A 15,348-nucleotide genomic window follows, 5' to 3' on the forward strand; every position below is an offset into this window, starting at 1 on the left:
AGCTGCGTCGTGTGTACAATGGGAACAGTAACTTACCAGCTTGAAAGCACAGTCTAGACCCCATGGCCTTGAGTGCCCTTCTAGTTTTAAGACCCAGGCTAGGCTTCCGCTGGTGATGGATGTTTGTATACAAATAAGCATGAACGTTCCTTTTCAGAAGAAAAGAAAAAGGGAGGGTAGAGGATCCTGGGAAAGTGTGCATAGGGGTCTGTTAGTTAGGTCAGATCTGCTTTGAATTAGGAATGGTTCCACATTCTTTCTCACCAGCGAGAGGAGTTCTGGAAACACGCTTGGTCATGGGCGCCGTGGCTGTTGGGTGCCCATCAGCGTGTGAGTGGGGCAGGGGGGTGAGTTAAGAGGGGGGTGCAGGGATTCCCTGGTGACACGTAGCCTGTGGGGGGAAAGTGGAGACAAAGAACAGGGGGGCATTTCTTTTCCTCCCCAGGCAAAGTTTGTAAGCTTTCATAACTAACAACTTTTCAATTTAAAACCAAACAAAGCCCGCAGTGACATTTAATGTGCCATGGTGTTTGCCAACTGCTGGAGATCAGCCAGCCTCATTACTGCCCGCCAAGCCCTGGACGTTTTTCAATGAGCAGGCTTAGCTGCTCTGTAAATGTCATGGTGAAAACCAAGATTCTGGGCCCTGAAAAGTGTCTGAGTCCTAGAACACCGGATGGGTGGGGCTGGTAAAACCAGAACCTTCCCCAGAATCTAAGAAGCCCTTTGTAACAGGAGTCCTTGGCAGGTATTTATGAGATCTTGTGACACCCCTCTCTCTCTCTCTGAAGGATTCAGGATGGAAGGAGAACTGTGGGCCGATACCAGGAAGAGATGATAAATAACTGGGTCTGGCCACAGGCGGGAAAAAGAAAGCCAAGTGGATCTATGTCCCACTTATCACATGGGACTGCTAGTGAGATTGTTTCTGGGGACATATTTGCTCATTAGGGGGTATACTTGAGATGGCACTTATAAGGAAGCCTGAGGGAGCCTCCACCCAGCAGTAGGCACTCAGAGGCTCCCTCATTAGCCTCCCAGGATGGAATGGAGCATTGGTTCTCAAACGCGAGCGTGCACCAAAACCTCCTGGAGATTCAGGAGATCTGGGGAGGGGCCCAAGAAGTAGCTCTCTCAGTTTAGTGGATATTAAAGGGCTGAACTGGGATTCAAACTCAGACAATCCGACTATTCCTTAGATGTTCCAGGCTTGCCCATCTGGGTTCTCGTTCTCTTATTTAAGACACACACACAGGCATATTTACACACACACATAACTGATTTAACCCTCATTCCATGTCTGGTGGAAAAGAAAACCAGTCCCTGCATCTACCCTATCTCTGAAGAGTCTAGGGGCTCATGTTTAAGCCTTTTGCTTTGATTTCCTATTTCCACCGATTTCTCCTTTTTTCTGCATCTTACCTCATCTTCTTTCTCTGTCATCCTTAGCATGACATCCTTATCCTTTTCCACTAAGTCTTTCCTTCCCCTGCCAAAGTGTCCCTTACTCAACACAGTGAAATTGCCCGTCAGGGGAGTGGGGTGGAGGCGGGGCGATAGTTCCACACAGCGAAATCGTGTTTTAATGCTCACAAAAGAAATAGGTGCTCCTGGAAGGGAGAGGAGGGACCAAGCTCAGGAGGGACGTTATCAAATGAGAAAGAGAAGTCTCCCTTCCCCTACAATTGAATCTTGAAAAGGAGCAAAATGCCAGTTGGCATGTGGGTTATTTTAAGCTGAAAGCAGTCGAGACCCAGCAGACTCAAGACAAGCTTCTTACCTCCCCTTAACTGCCTAAAAGAATTTAGAAAGGAGGCCTATACCAGGAAGAATGCTATTACCAGAGATAACTTTTTCACTGGAGAGACTTATCTGCGTGGCAGGGCAAACTTTTTTTTACCAAATATTTGCTCTTCCTGTAAACTGTCTTCCTCCCCTTTCAAGCCCCAGACCCTTATCCCCTTCCTTAGCTTAGGATGGCATATAAACCTCAACTGCCTGACTACCTTTGAGTCTTCTATTTTTATAAGACTCAGGTATGTAACAAAATTACATTTTCCTCTATGTATATTTCAATTTAATTATTAGACCAGCCAAAGAATCTAGAAGGGAAAGAGGGAAAAATTTTCCGCCCCTGTAATTTCAGGTCTTGTTTCTCTGAAGTAATCACCGCTAATAATAATTTACAGAAAGTAAAAAGTTAATAATAGGCATTTATTTTCTTTAAAAAAAATCCTTTAGTGTCCCCCACCACTGGGAACCTCTCCCTACACCTTAGTTCCAGTCTCTGCCTGCCTTGCTGGGCCTCCTGGCTCTCCACCTCTGTGTCTTCCCCCAGCTTTCAAGACACCTCTCTCATTCTCCTCTGCAAGGGAATCTGGTGTCTCTCGATGTCTCTCTCCTCCTTCTTCTAGATCTTGTCCTGCATCCTAACTTTTCACCACCAAAATATCCCACTGGATGTTCGCTAAACAAAAGACAGTTCTCTTTCTAGAGTTAATCTGCTTCCACTTCTTAAATAATGATCCATCCCCACCCTGCGTCCTTCACGTACCTGCCTACCTCCTTCCCCCAGGTCCTACCCATGTCATAAGCGAATATGGTATCAACTCTCAAGGGGCTAATAGTCTAGTAATGGGGATAGATGTGGTCCAAATATCCCCACAGTGCTAGGTGCAAAAGAGGAACGTATAAGACGTGATGGAGGAATAAGATAGGAAGTGATTTGCTCCCCTTTTCGCTTGGACTAATGATGACGATGGCGGAGAGCAGTTAAGGTTGAGCGCTGAGTTTGGGTCAGGCGCCTTGTCAAGCCCTTTATAGGCAGAGTTTGGCTGAGGACCTTTCAGAGGACAGGCGCTCCAGATGGGTTAGCCGTTGTTACCTTCTCCACATGCTTGCAGGTGGATATTACTTTCCGTATTTTACAAAGGAGAAAACCGAGTGGAAAAAGCTGTTTTCCCAGCGAATCCTGCCGGAGCCAGGATTGCAATGCAGGCTTGAATTCAAAATTCACACTCTTAACCAATGCTTCTGGGCTTCTTCTTCCCTTCCTTAATCCCATGTGGTTTGAGCTCTCAGATGCCCGGAACCGTGCGAGCCTTCTCAAGGTCTGGGGCCTCAGGCGACCCACCTGCCACACAGTGCACCCTGCATTCTGAGAGGCAGACACAATAGTCTGTTTCTATGAATATTAAGCTGACTCATATGAAATTGCCAATAGTTGGCCTTTCTGGGCTCATTTTTTTTTTTTTTTTTTTTTTTTTTTTTTCGGTATGCGGGCCTCTCACTGTTGTGGTCTCTCCCGTTGCGGAGCACAGGCTCCGGACGCGCAGGCCTAGCGGCCATGGCTCACGGGCTTAGTTGCTCCGCGGCATGTGGGATCTTCCCGGACCAGGGCACGAACCCGTGTCTCCCGCATCGGCAGGCGGATTCTCAACCACTGCGCCACCAGGGAAGCCCTTTCTGGGCTCATTAAAATGGCAATTTCATGTGGTTCACTCCAGTACCGGGGACCCGATGAATCTTGAGTGACCCTGCCCCCTTGGTTCTGTTCGTCTGTGACCAGGACTTTCAGACAATGCCACCATCTACCTGCCAGAAGATTTAGACTGAAAGAAGGAGAAAGAGAGCACCTGGGCAGATGCTTTTCCTCCAGGGCGCCAGACCCAGCGCCGCAGCGTGAAGGAGCTTCGTCAAGCTCCCCTCTTGTTTTTTTTTTTTTTTTTTTTGCGATATGCGGGCCTCTCACTGCTGTGGCCTCTCCCGTTGCGGAGCACAGGCTCCAGACGCGCAGGCTCAGCGGCCATGGCTCACGGGCCCAGCCGCTCCGCGGCACGTGGGATCTTCCCGGACCGGGGCACGAACCCGTGGCACGTGGGATCTTCCCGGACCGGGGCACGAACCCGTGTCCCCTGCATCGACAGGCGGACTCCTAACCACTGCGCCACCAGGGAAGCCCCTCCCCCTCCTGGTTTTGATTCCCGGTAGTCCCCAAAGAATAGCTATGTCATCTGTAGTGAATTCATTCAATTAAAGATTCTGCCTTCACCTCTGTCCCCTTCTCAAGGTCCTGATGCACCACATCCAGACCCGAGAATAGCAGCAAGCACTCTAAAATTCTTTTTACCAAAAGCAGCCTAGAAACTCCGGAGGTCAGCAGGGTTTCATGAACGGGTCAGGGCTGTTGGGAGAGAAAATGAAAGTATTTGCCTGTGGAGAAATTTTCCACATGTGAACCATAAATCCCCATATCCTGCTTTTGGCCAGAATCGGACTTCCCCAGAGTTGGTCAAATATTCCCCTGGTGGCCTCAAAAGCAAACTGAAATCTCTGTCTTCCGTCTGCCTCTGCCTACCATTCCGTCTCCTCGCCGTCTCCGTCAGACTTCTTGAATAAGTTGATTCTACGTAGTATGCCCTCTTCCTCATCTCTCATTCAAGTTTCTAGCAGTGGCGAGCAGGCTTCTGTTGTCCCTGCCTCTGTATTGAAACTACCCTTGCCAGGTCAATCCTGGCCTCTGCGTTGCTGAAACCAAGAGACACTGCTTTCCCTTATCTCACTTGACCTCCAGGCAATCACACCCCAGTTTTGAAACACTCTTCCCCCAGACTCTTCTAATTTCCTGCCACCTTTGCAGGCTCTTACTCCTTTGCCCAGTCCTTAAATGTTGGTCTCCCTCAGGGTTCTAGACTAGATTGTCTGCTTGTCTCACTCTACTTCTCCCCAAGGATGAACTGAACCCGCCTTGGCACCCATCCATGGCCTCTCTAGGTGTTGACTCCTAATTTCCTACCTGTAGCTCAGCTACCTCTCCTGACCTTTAGTCCGCATTCCCAGCCACTTGCAGGACATCTTCCCCCTGGCTAGGACACAGTCCTCACACTCAGTATGTTTAAGCTGATACCAGACTCTTTCTCACCCCAACCAGTTGTGTCCCTTACATGAGGTAGCCCTGCCCACTGGTTGCCCGTACCAGAAACTCGGGAGGAATTCTTGACTCTTTTTCTTTTTTATTCTCTATAACCAATCAGTCCTCAAGTCCTGTAATTCTGTCTCCTAAATGTCTCTCAAATTCATCTTTCTCCATATTCCCCACATCTTCACTAAGTGGATTTTGCTCTTTCAGTCTTGCCATCCTTTATAATGGAACAAGCGTGATCCTTCCCTTCCATGGCTCCTCGTCACACGTGGGATAGAGTTCTAACTCCTGCACTTGACTGATAAGGCTGTACATGATTTGGTCAGTCCTTACTTTCTGCATCTCGCTGTACTCACTAGTCATCCTGAACGCTCCTGAGGGCGCCCACCTCTTAGATTTCACACGTATTAGTTCTCTCTTCTCTCTAGCTCGTGATCTCAGACCCACCCTTAGCGCCTGACTCAAGACACTTCTATTCAAGACTTTGCTGGGGCCCAAGTGTAGATAAACTGTCCTACCTACAAAACCCAAGAACGTGCAGCACTTATTCCTATTAGAATATTTATCTAATCTAGTGGGGGATACAGACAAGTAAAGAGAGTGTGGGTTCTACCAGAAAAGAGAACAAAGAAAGGGTCTTTTTTTGTTCTTTACTGCTTGGACCCCTGGCATAGTGCACAGACTGAGATGCTCGTTATATACTTGTTGAATGAATCAATGAACTAACAAAGAACACAGCAAGTATTAGAGTCCACGTTCTTATCTTATTTCCACTTAGCCATTTTCAGGCTTATGTGCTCCTGCAATCTTTAATGAGTATTTAAGCCATTCCCATTGTGTCTCTCATTTCACTTAACCCTCACAACGTCTTGTGAAGTTGGAATTAGCCTCATTCCATATTTCATGCTCAGGTAAAAAGTGAGAGAGTTAGAACACTTGGGTTAGGGTTTTAACCCTAAGTCTAGGGCCCTTTGTATGTTGATTTGGGCATCAAACATTTGTCTGCTTTGATTTCACCCAACTCTGTCTTCCATCCATTACTGTCCTGGTGACTATTTCCATTGGCTAGAGCTCCTTTTCAAATTCAAAGAGACCTGAGCATATGGAAGAGACATGAGCATTGTGCATATTTGGAGAAAACTCACCCAGAAATGCTCTTCCCAAAACTTGGTTCAGGAGAGTAGGGTTTGGTGTCAAAGAAAGCCAAGAGTTGAGGAAGGGGGAGTTTGTGAACTTGTATCACTCATTTGAGTGGAAATGGCTTTATTAAGCTGGAAAAGTAATTAACCCTGGAGCATAGTATTTTGTGTTTTTGTCTCCACGGTGGGATATGAGTGATGCTTATCTCCAAAAGGGGAAAGAGACAGCACATAATGAGTATCAGCTGTGGATCAGGAACTGGCGTTATCTTCCCCAAATTCTGTGAAGTAGGTATTTTGACTGGATGAGAAAAATTCTGGTTGCGGAAGTCACCCAGGTCACATCGTTTATATGTGGCTGAGCTAGATTCAAAATCAGGGCTGTCTGGCTCCTGGGTGCTTTGCATCACATGACAGACAGTGGATTCTTTTTTTTTTTTTTTTTTAGTTTCATTTTATTTATTTATTTATTTTTATACGGCAGGTTCTTATTATCTATTTTATACATATTAGTGTATACATGTCAATCCCAATCTCCCAGTTCATCCCAGCACCACCACCCGGCCCCCCGCTTTCCCCCTTTGGTGTCCATATGTTTGTTCTCTAAAACTGTATCTCTATTTCTGCCTTGCAAACCTGTTCATCTGTTCGAGGATTCTGGAGTCACATTGTCTGTGTCCAAATATGGTTCTGTGACTCTACTAGGGTGTGTGACTTTGGGAAGCCACTTAATCTCTTTGGGCCTCAGTGTTTCCATCTCTTAAATGTGGATAATAGTCCTTCTTATAGAGTTGTGGTGAAGATTAAATATGGTAATATCTATAAGGTATATTCCTATACAAATAAAAGTTAGCTACCATCATCATCACCACCACCATTACCTTTGGTCCCTCTACTTGGCAATAAGGCAGATTCTTCTGGGCCATGAGATAAGTGAGTATTCAGAGCATTCCTCTCCAAGCCTTTAGTGCTCTTTGGAATTTAACAATTGATCAGGGGTGTTGGGTACATGGCTCAGAGCACAGGCCAGGAGGGATGGAAAGTATAGTTGAAAAGCAACAAAGTAGACTACAACTGCATGACGAACAAATAACTCAGCTGGTTAGTTGGCTGTGCTGCCATAGGAATTGGCCTATAAATAGGGTTAATGTTTTCAGGGGAGAGAGTAGCTTAAGCAGGCATGTTTGGATGTTCTACCTAGGAGCTGCCAAAAATATGTATGAATTGACTTGGTAAGATTAATAGTGATATTAAAAGTATACATCATGTAAAATTAATGTTTTGTGAGTTCTTATTAAACGTCTGGAACTGGGCTAAGCATTTTGTTCACAACAAAATGCTTATGTAGGGAACACTTTTATTATTTCCATTTTATAAATGAGACAACCAGGGCTCACAGATGTTAAGTATGATCAAGGTTGTCCAACAGGTAAGGGGAAAAGCTGGCATTTGATCCAGGTCAGCCTGCCTCCAGAGTCCATGCTTTTTCTTAATATATATTCCTTCTCATCTCCTTATACTGGGGCTTCTTAGTGATCTTGATTTCAAGTGCCTGATTCTGTGGATGACCTCAAGACCCAGTCTTCATTCATGTTAAGATTATTAGCCTGAGGCAGATTCTCTAAAGCGGAAGGGAGGGGAAGAGCCTTCTCAGATGGAGAGATACCCCTGAGAGTGGAAGCTGGGCTTTGATCTTTATTTTTCCACTGGCAGCATCTTCCTGCTTGAAACCAGAAGGACAGCTGGCTCCCAAGGTCCTTGCAAGAGAACCAGGCCAGACTCCTCCTAGTGCAACTTCATAATTCCTATTCTCTAATGAGAAATAGATTTGATCATAGCAACTAGAATTTAGTTTAGACCTTGGTTCCAAGAACCTATTAAGGTTTCCACTTTGCCTTAAACCAATTCTAATATCTTCCTTTATTTATTTATTTTAAATTGAAGACTAGAGTGCCCTGAACTAAGATGTCTCAGCAGCATTTTTACCTAAACGCCTTCTTTTCCTTTCTTTTCTTTGTGGTTTACCAGCATCCTTCTTTTTAGAGCTTTTGAGTATCTCATAAGCATGGTCAGAAGGACTCTTCACACTGATTTAAACTTATGGGTGAGAGACTACAACTCACTCTTAAGAACTTAATTAGTTTTCCTGGTGCTGACATTCTAAGAGGGAATGTTATCAACCATCCTATTTTTTTTCAAGTCAGAACTTGAGAAACAAGATTTGAGGAAGGATTTTTCTCAACCCTTCTTTGTTCAAGAGGCCCTTTGGAAGATTTTATTTTTTTTTTTTAGTTAACAGAGAGAGCAAGAGAAAGTACTTTGTTTTTTTTCAGGACACATAGGCACTACACATATAGGTCAGGGAGGAAATTGTGACTGGGTTTCTTACCCAACAGCTGTGTCTGTGTATATGTGTGTGCTAGGGACAGACTGGAGCCCAGGGGGAAGGTAGTGTTGTTTTGATCCTTACAAAAAAGATGAATTTTCTACGATGGGAGAATTCACAGGTGGTTGCACTTTCCTATAGAATTAGTAAATAAAATAAGTGGAGGTAATCTGGAATCTTCAAAGAACAATTTAAATCAAGAGGACTTGCTGGACACATCTAGGAATGGCTGCAGTCTGGGAGCTAATTCTGAGATCCGGACACATTATTTCCCACTAATTCTTCCTCGCCTCCTCCTCCTTTCTCTTTTCCTGTTGTTTATTGGGCGCTTACCATTCATTAGACATTTTGCTAAGCAATTTACATACATTGTCTCATTTAATTTTCATACGAGCTTATGAGAGAAGTATGATTGTTATCTCCAATTGACAAACAAGGAAATCAAGGCTCCAAAAAGTTAAGTCACTTGCCCCAGACCAGGCAGAGGGAAAGGTAGAGCCAGAACTCAACCCCAGGTCTCTCCATTCTAGACCTTGACCTCTCAACCATCACATCATACTGCTTCCTCACTAAACGTGTTCTGTTCTTTGTCCCCAGGGACAGGATGAGAACATCCGTCAATGTTGTGGGAGACTCTTTTGGGGCTGGGATTGTCTATCACCTCTCCAAGTCTGAGCTGGACACCATTGACTCCCAGCACCGAGTGCATGAAGATATTGAAATGACCAAGACTCAGTCCATTTATGATGACATGAAGAACCACAGGGAAAACAACTCCAACCAATGTGTCTATGCTGCACACAACTCTGTCATAGTAGATGAGTGCAAGGTACCTTTCCCATTCATGGATATCGAGACCTGTATATAATAGTGCATGCTCAATTTCTTAAAGCAAACACAAAAGCCCTGCATGTATTATTGTCACATTTATTTTTCTAAAGAACCATGTAACTCAAGCATCTGTGAGTCCCAGATCATCTAACTCTGTGTCTAACGTGGCAGAAAATCAACAAGTCTAACGGTGAAAGAGCCAATCGGTTGCTTGTTTTATCCATGTGATGTAAAACTATCATTTTGACTCCCCCTGTCCACCCACTTCACAAATTCAGTCAGTTTCCTTTGAATATTATGCTCAAGAATGTGTGGTTTCTAGGGCCTTGCTGGCTTTCAAATATTCTCTTCAAGTGAAACATCAAGAGAAATACCCAGAATCATTTGATTTACATAGCACAAGTAGTCCTTCTTGCTGTATATCATGTATTGGTCAAAAATGTGCCCACATAACTTTGTGCAGCTATCTTTCTCTTCATTATTTTTGTGGGAAGGTGAGTTTTGACCTGGCAATCACTTTGCTCCGAGAATGGGGAAGCAATTTCAAGTAAAGAATAGCTCTCCTTCAGGACAATTATCCATAGATGTCTTTGAAAAAACACTATCTGTCACATACTGCCTGGCAGCACCATTTTTCCTGAAGCATGGATGTTCTGGACTCTTTTCCAAGCTGTTGGATGCTACGTCTTCAAGCTTGATGGGCTCTGTCTAGCCTTCATTGTAACTAACTTGACATTGTCAAAGTCAAAGTGTCATGACCAGAGTGAAGCAGACTTGGAGAAACCCTGGCAGATGAGCAGTGTCAACTCTCAGAGTTGTAAGTGGCAACTGAGGACAATCTGAACCAAACACAGATTTCTGATACTTTTTTGACTCCTGTTGATGGATCTCATTTAATAGTTAATTTCTCCCTATCTTATTTCTGGGTCATTCCAAATATATGCCATGGCTTCTGCCAGACAACTAAGGATGACACAGAAGCAATCCCCTCTACTGGACTGTATCATAGGTCCAGCCACCATCTTTGGTTCATCCCCTCTGTATAAGCTACATGTGTGGGTAAACCAGGGCTCTGATGCAAATTAGGGAGGGACTGCGCCCATCAAGAGGCAATTGCATAAATTAATTGACTCAGTGAAAACAATTAAAATTGTTAGAAATTCAGATGCACCTAAATGGTATGCTCCATTCTCCTGGAAAGTTAGTGTTTTCCACATCTCAATGACTGTGCTGGATTATTCCCCATCAAAATATTAGTTTTGGTAAACAAGGGTCAACATTCCATGGAATAGCTTTATGCTCTATTCTATTTAACCAGTATTCATCGTGTGCCTTGTGGGGTTTAATTGAGCACCCCCATCTTATTCCTATGACCTCCTATATTTTGATTATTAGTCAAGTTTTATTGAGTGCCCATAATCTGCAAAGCCCTGAGTTAGACAGTGGAGGACAGCAAAATGAATGTACAGTTATATAGTGGAGATACAGCTTGATCCCAATTACTGCCCTACGAGGAAAAATAGTAGTAGGAAACAAAATAAAATCACCACATATATTCTTTAACTTTGCAGTTATATATAAGAAGAATCCTAGTGGTTACCTGCCTTGGTGCAGCCCTTTTAGAGCACCTCAAGAGGCTTCTTAACAATATTGTGTAGGACAAGTTTTGAGGAAGGTGTATAGGCATGGAGATGTCTTTAGATTTCAGACTTCCTGCACTTTTTTTTTCCCCTTAAGGCATATCAAGCACATCAGGACAAATTTGCTTCATTTATTTTAGCAAACAGTTCAATCCCTAAAGGGAATGTTGGTCAACTGTCTCTATCACTGTGAAGTAAGCCCATGAGGAGAGAGACTGTGTCCCTGTGTATCACTGCTGTGCCCTAAAGCAGTGCCAGGCATGCAGTAGGCTGTTCAGAAATATTTATTGAGTGTATACTTTTAGCATCTCGACCCCATGCTTTAATTCAGATAACCTTTTTTTGCTGGACAGTTTGATAGAGATAGTGGCTCAGTCTTTCTGGGTAATCGACCACCAAACCAACCACCTGCAAACTCGTTGAGAATTACTGTTTAGATGGTCAAATGGTGAAACTGAGCAGATCATGGAAATGATGATAGGCCGTATTAGTTTAAAAACTCTTTGGCGGTTTGCATTTTTTAGTGCAGTGATGGGTTCAGCTCAGTGAAGATTGTGAGGCGAGGCCAGTCGACCCTTCTCGCTCTAGACCAATTAACTGAGTTGACACCTATATGCAAAGGAGGCAGTCAGAGCTATGGAGATGAATTTGAAGGCTTTCCCAGAATATCTGAGTCCCATTTACTCCTGCCTTTGAACCTCCTTCTGGTCCATTCTCAGTCTCACTGTTTTAAAAGCTGAGTTGGGAGACATCACTGCTTACTGACAGTTCTCCCCTTTTGGCTCTTCCGTTACCCAGGTGTTGGGACAGAGCCGGGTGGAATAGACTGGGGGAGCGGAGTCCCTGCTTCCTTTAATCCAGCTAGAAAAAGGAAATGCCAAAAACCCTGCTGTCCCAGCTACTTCAGAGACACAGGTCCCAGTATCCGAAAACAACAACCCCCCCCTGCCCCTGCCACCTGAGCTCTGTCTGGTTTTCCAAAGGCACCACACCATGATTTATAATGTTGCACAGCTATTGATCTAGTTCATCCCTGAAAGCCAAATAGGTACATTCAAGATCATGGTGAACGGGCAGCTTGCTCCAGGCAGATAGTTTGTCCCTGGCCGTCTTTCCTGACAGTTCACTGAAGGGGAAACAAGTTTGCTGCTGCTCTGGTCACAACCATTTAACCATTCTCAGCATTGTTCTGTCCTGTTAGCCTCTCTATTTTTAAACTCTTGCCTTGTAACCGTAGTTTGAAGTTATGCAATGTTTTTAATTTTAATCAGAAGAACTGCATGTGATGCTTTCATTTGCTAGTTGCATGGCCTTTTTAAAAAAAAAACAATGCGGGGGCCTCATGGGGACCGTAGGAATGAGTAGTTTTTATTTTCATTTGCTTGGTTCGTGAAAGGTTTTCTGTTCCTAGCATGTTGTGTGTGTTCATAATGCATGCCTCTCACTTTCACTTGGGTAAGAAGAAGGCCAGATTTCTTTCAAACATTGCTGCGTTTGTCATGTCTCCATATCCTAATGCTTCCATAAATCCAGTCTCTCCCTTATGTGGAATATCAGTCGTGGGTTTAAGTTTGCACATGACGTTGAGGACAGACAGATGGAAGGTAAGCTAGGAAAACGACTTAGACGTGGAGGGGAAAACTTCCCATTCTGTGTAAGGGTTCAGTTCGCTGAGAGCCAGGGAAGCATAATACTGACAGTCTGGAGATTATAGTTGATTAATAAACGTGTGCAATGAAATAATTTAGAGATACTGATTTCAGCCTTTTAATTCCCTCCTTTCCTTTTTAATTTTTAAAGCCTGGATAGCTTATATGGTAGAGCCAGACCATCATGATTTGAAAATTGGACATGTATAAATTCCACCTGGCCTCATTGCAACTGAACCTTTCACGTGCATGCGTAGAACTAGCTGCCTAGTTCTGGATTTTTTTTTTCCTCTGCGGTTGTCTGGAGTAGCACAAGGGCACTGTGTTTTCAGGACTGCATTGTTCTGTGGTTGGTCTATGGGTGATTAGACACCCTCACAACCCTAAAAGCATAGTAGAAGTTATTTATCCCCCAACTTGCAAAGTATCTCTAGTCGCTCAATACCCCCCAAGGCAAATATGTTTTATTTTTATTTTTTTTTACGGTATGCGGGCCTCTCACTGTTGTGGCCTCTCCCGTTGCGGAGCACAGGCTCCGGACGCTCAGGCTCAGCGGCCACGGCTCACGGGCCCAGCGGCTCCGCGGCATGTGGGATCCTCCCGGACCGGGCAGGAACCCGCGTCCCCTGCATCGACAGGCGGACTCTCAACCACTGCGCCACCAGGGAAGCCCTGTATTTTTTTTTTTTAATGTTCGCAAATCAGTGTTGAAAACTAAGACCAGTTCAAAATCCATTTGGAAGGGACAACGTTTAAAATTAATATTTCAGTCGTGTAGTAGAACCTGGGTCTGGTGCTCCTCCACATAACCCCCCGGGTGGTTTTCTGGTTCGTGGCCCGTAAGCTGGATGTTGATGATAATTATTTTCAGGTAACTCTGGCAGCCAACGGAAAGTCAGCTGACTGCAGTGTTGACGAAGAACCTTGGAAACGTGAAAAATAAGGATATGACTGTCAGCAAATTCTTGAATAAACTCCCCAGCGTATCTTATGGTAAAAGAGGATATAAACAAGCTTTCCTTAAAAAGAAAAAAAAAAAAACCCATATATTTCTATGTTTACTTAATCTGTTAGCTGAGGTTTAGAGGATCTGTTGTGAGTCAGTGATAGGCACGGTGCTGTGTCTTTGCCAAATAATGCTTGGTAACCATCTAATTTTCTCACTTGTATTATTGTTTGAATGGATGCCGCTGGAGGAATCAGTTTGAATTGAAGACGCGTTCTTGCCAGCTTCCCTTTTCTCTCAAGATGCAGAACCGTGGATGCTCTTTCCCCAGGGGACACGACTAAAGCCGTGTGGCACATTCCAGGGATTTAGATTAATGAGAAGACAGTGTGTTACTCCTTCCAGTGTTCTCCATGCCTCAGCTTGTAACACACAAGAGATTCTGTTAGAAACCTTTAGAAGTAAATCCCCTTAAATGTCTTGTAGCGTATGTCCTTGTGTTGATTAAAACAAAGTACCCACTTAAGGTACAATTTCTCTTCTGTATACGCTTTAAGTTAAATGGCTAAATGTTTCAGAGAGAGTCAGAGTGGGAGCCATATCTTAAAGGTAGCCGGTTATGGAACCCAATGAGTCTCTGCTCTACCCCATTTAGTTTATGGGAATAATTGTTGAATTTCAAAGTAGGTTTCATAATTTGCTCTAAATTTGGTAAGGGACTAGGATGTAATTTACATATAACTTCTATATATATTGACAAAAGTAAGAGAACACAGTCAACATAAATTTTAACCAGATTCAAAGATTCAAATGTGTTTGTTTTGCATCACCTAGCATAGTGAAATCAAGTGAGATTATTTGATCTATGCTTCAGTGTCTTCGTTTCGTTCATACAATTCTTATTTGGGTCTCTACCAAAAAAAAAACACCATTCTTAATCCCCAAATTATTTCAATCATATTCTCATCAAATTAGAAGGCTTAATCATTTTACTCTCCTCACAGATGGAGGATATTTGGGTTGGCTGTGCCTCTTTTAATACTAATCTCATGATAAAAACAAAACCAAAACACTGTTAGTTATCTAACATGTGGAAAGCTTTTTGTTATATTATTATCAAAGCACCTAAAACCAGTTACAGGACACAGTTGGAAGCAGAGCCCATCTTTTCCCCCAGTCTTCTCTGTGGAAAGGAACAGAAAACAAACATAGGTGCAAGATCCTATAAAGGTGACATTCTTATGGCAAAGTCAAGGCAGCCTTGAACCATGAAGTAGGAATAAAGGATGGCTTTACAGAACTTCACAGATGGAATCTTCTCAAGGCTGTGGAAGTTTGAGAGAATACATAATATAATTGGAATAGCCCAGTGGGTGCCTTGCATGCTGTAGGCACCTCCAAGCTACATTTTTCAATGTCTGTACTATCATTTTCTGTTGAATAGCCCACAGTATTTTCCTAAGGTTGCTGGCTTTAGGAGTTTGCTGAGGACTTGACCATGAATCATTGAGAAATAAGCACATTTGACGTGTGTAGAACCTTGGTCCAATGTGAGAGTAAGGTGTTTATCTGCTGCCAGCAGATGGGTGCTGAGATATTCATGAAGAGTCATAGGGTCCAGATTTTCTTAGGAGAGTGTGTTTATGGACATACATGCCCTTTATTTTCCACTCCTTGTGACTTTTCTCTTCCAAATCAGATACCTTTGGAACACACAAGAGACATGAGATTCTAGTAGTTTTGTCTCTTAAGCTCTAGGTTTTTTTTTTTGATAAGAATCAGTGTTGAGCAGTATTAAGTAGTTTTTGCTTTAAAAAAATTTTTTTTTAATACATT

The 15,348-nt window shown here is 43.6% G+C and overlaps 1 protein-coding gene across 4 annotated transcripts in view; it reads left to right on the forward strand.

Annotated features, from left to right (window-relative positions):
* Window positions 1-14,428, forward strand: part of SLC1A2 (solute carrier family 1 member 2) — a 146,504-nt gene extending 132,076 nt beyond the window's left edge. For 3 of the 4 annotated variants that reach the window (XM_059069946.2, XM_067038016.1, XM_067038014.1), the window contains 2 exons: window positions 9,044-9,275; window positions 13,438-14,428. In XM_059069946.2, the coding sequence (XP_058925929.1) occupies window positions 9,044-9,275; window positions 13,438-13,509 (304 nt within the window). In that variant the 3' untranslated portion in view covers window positions 13,510-14,428. Of the gene's footprint in view, window positions 1-9,043; window positions 9,276-12,450; window positions 12,526-13,437 lie in introns of those variants that run through there. The other variant, XM_067038015.1, reaches the window with a different exon arrangement.
* The last annotated feature ends 920 nt before the right edge of the window (window positions 14,429-15,348 follow it).

The sequence above is a fragment of the Kogia breviceps genome, chromosome 7, assembly GCF_026419965.1.
Source record: "Kogia breviceps isolate mKogBre1 chromosome 7, mKogBre1 haplotype 1, whole genome shotgun sequence".
In the NCBI taxonomy this organism is placed as follows: Eukaryota; Metazoa; Chordata; class Mammalia; order Artiodactyla; family Physeteridae; genus Kogia; species Kogia breviceps.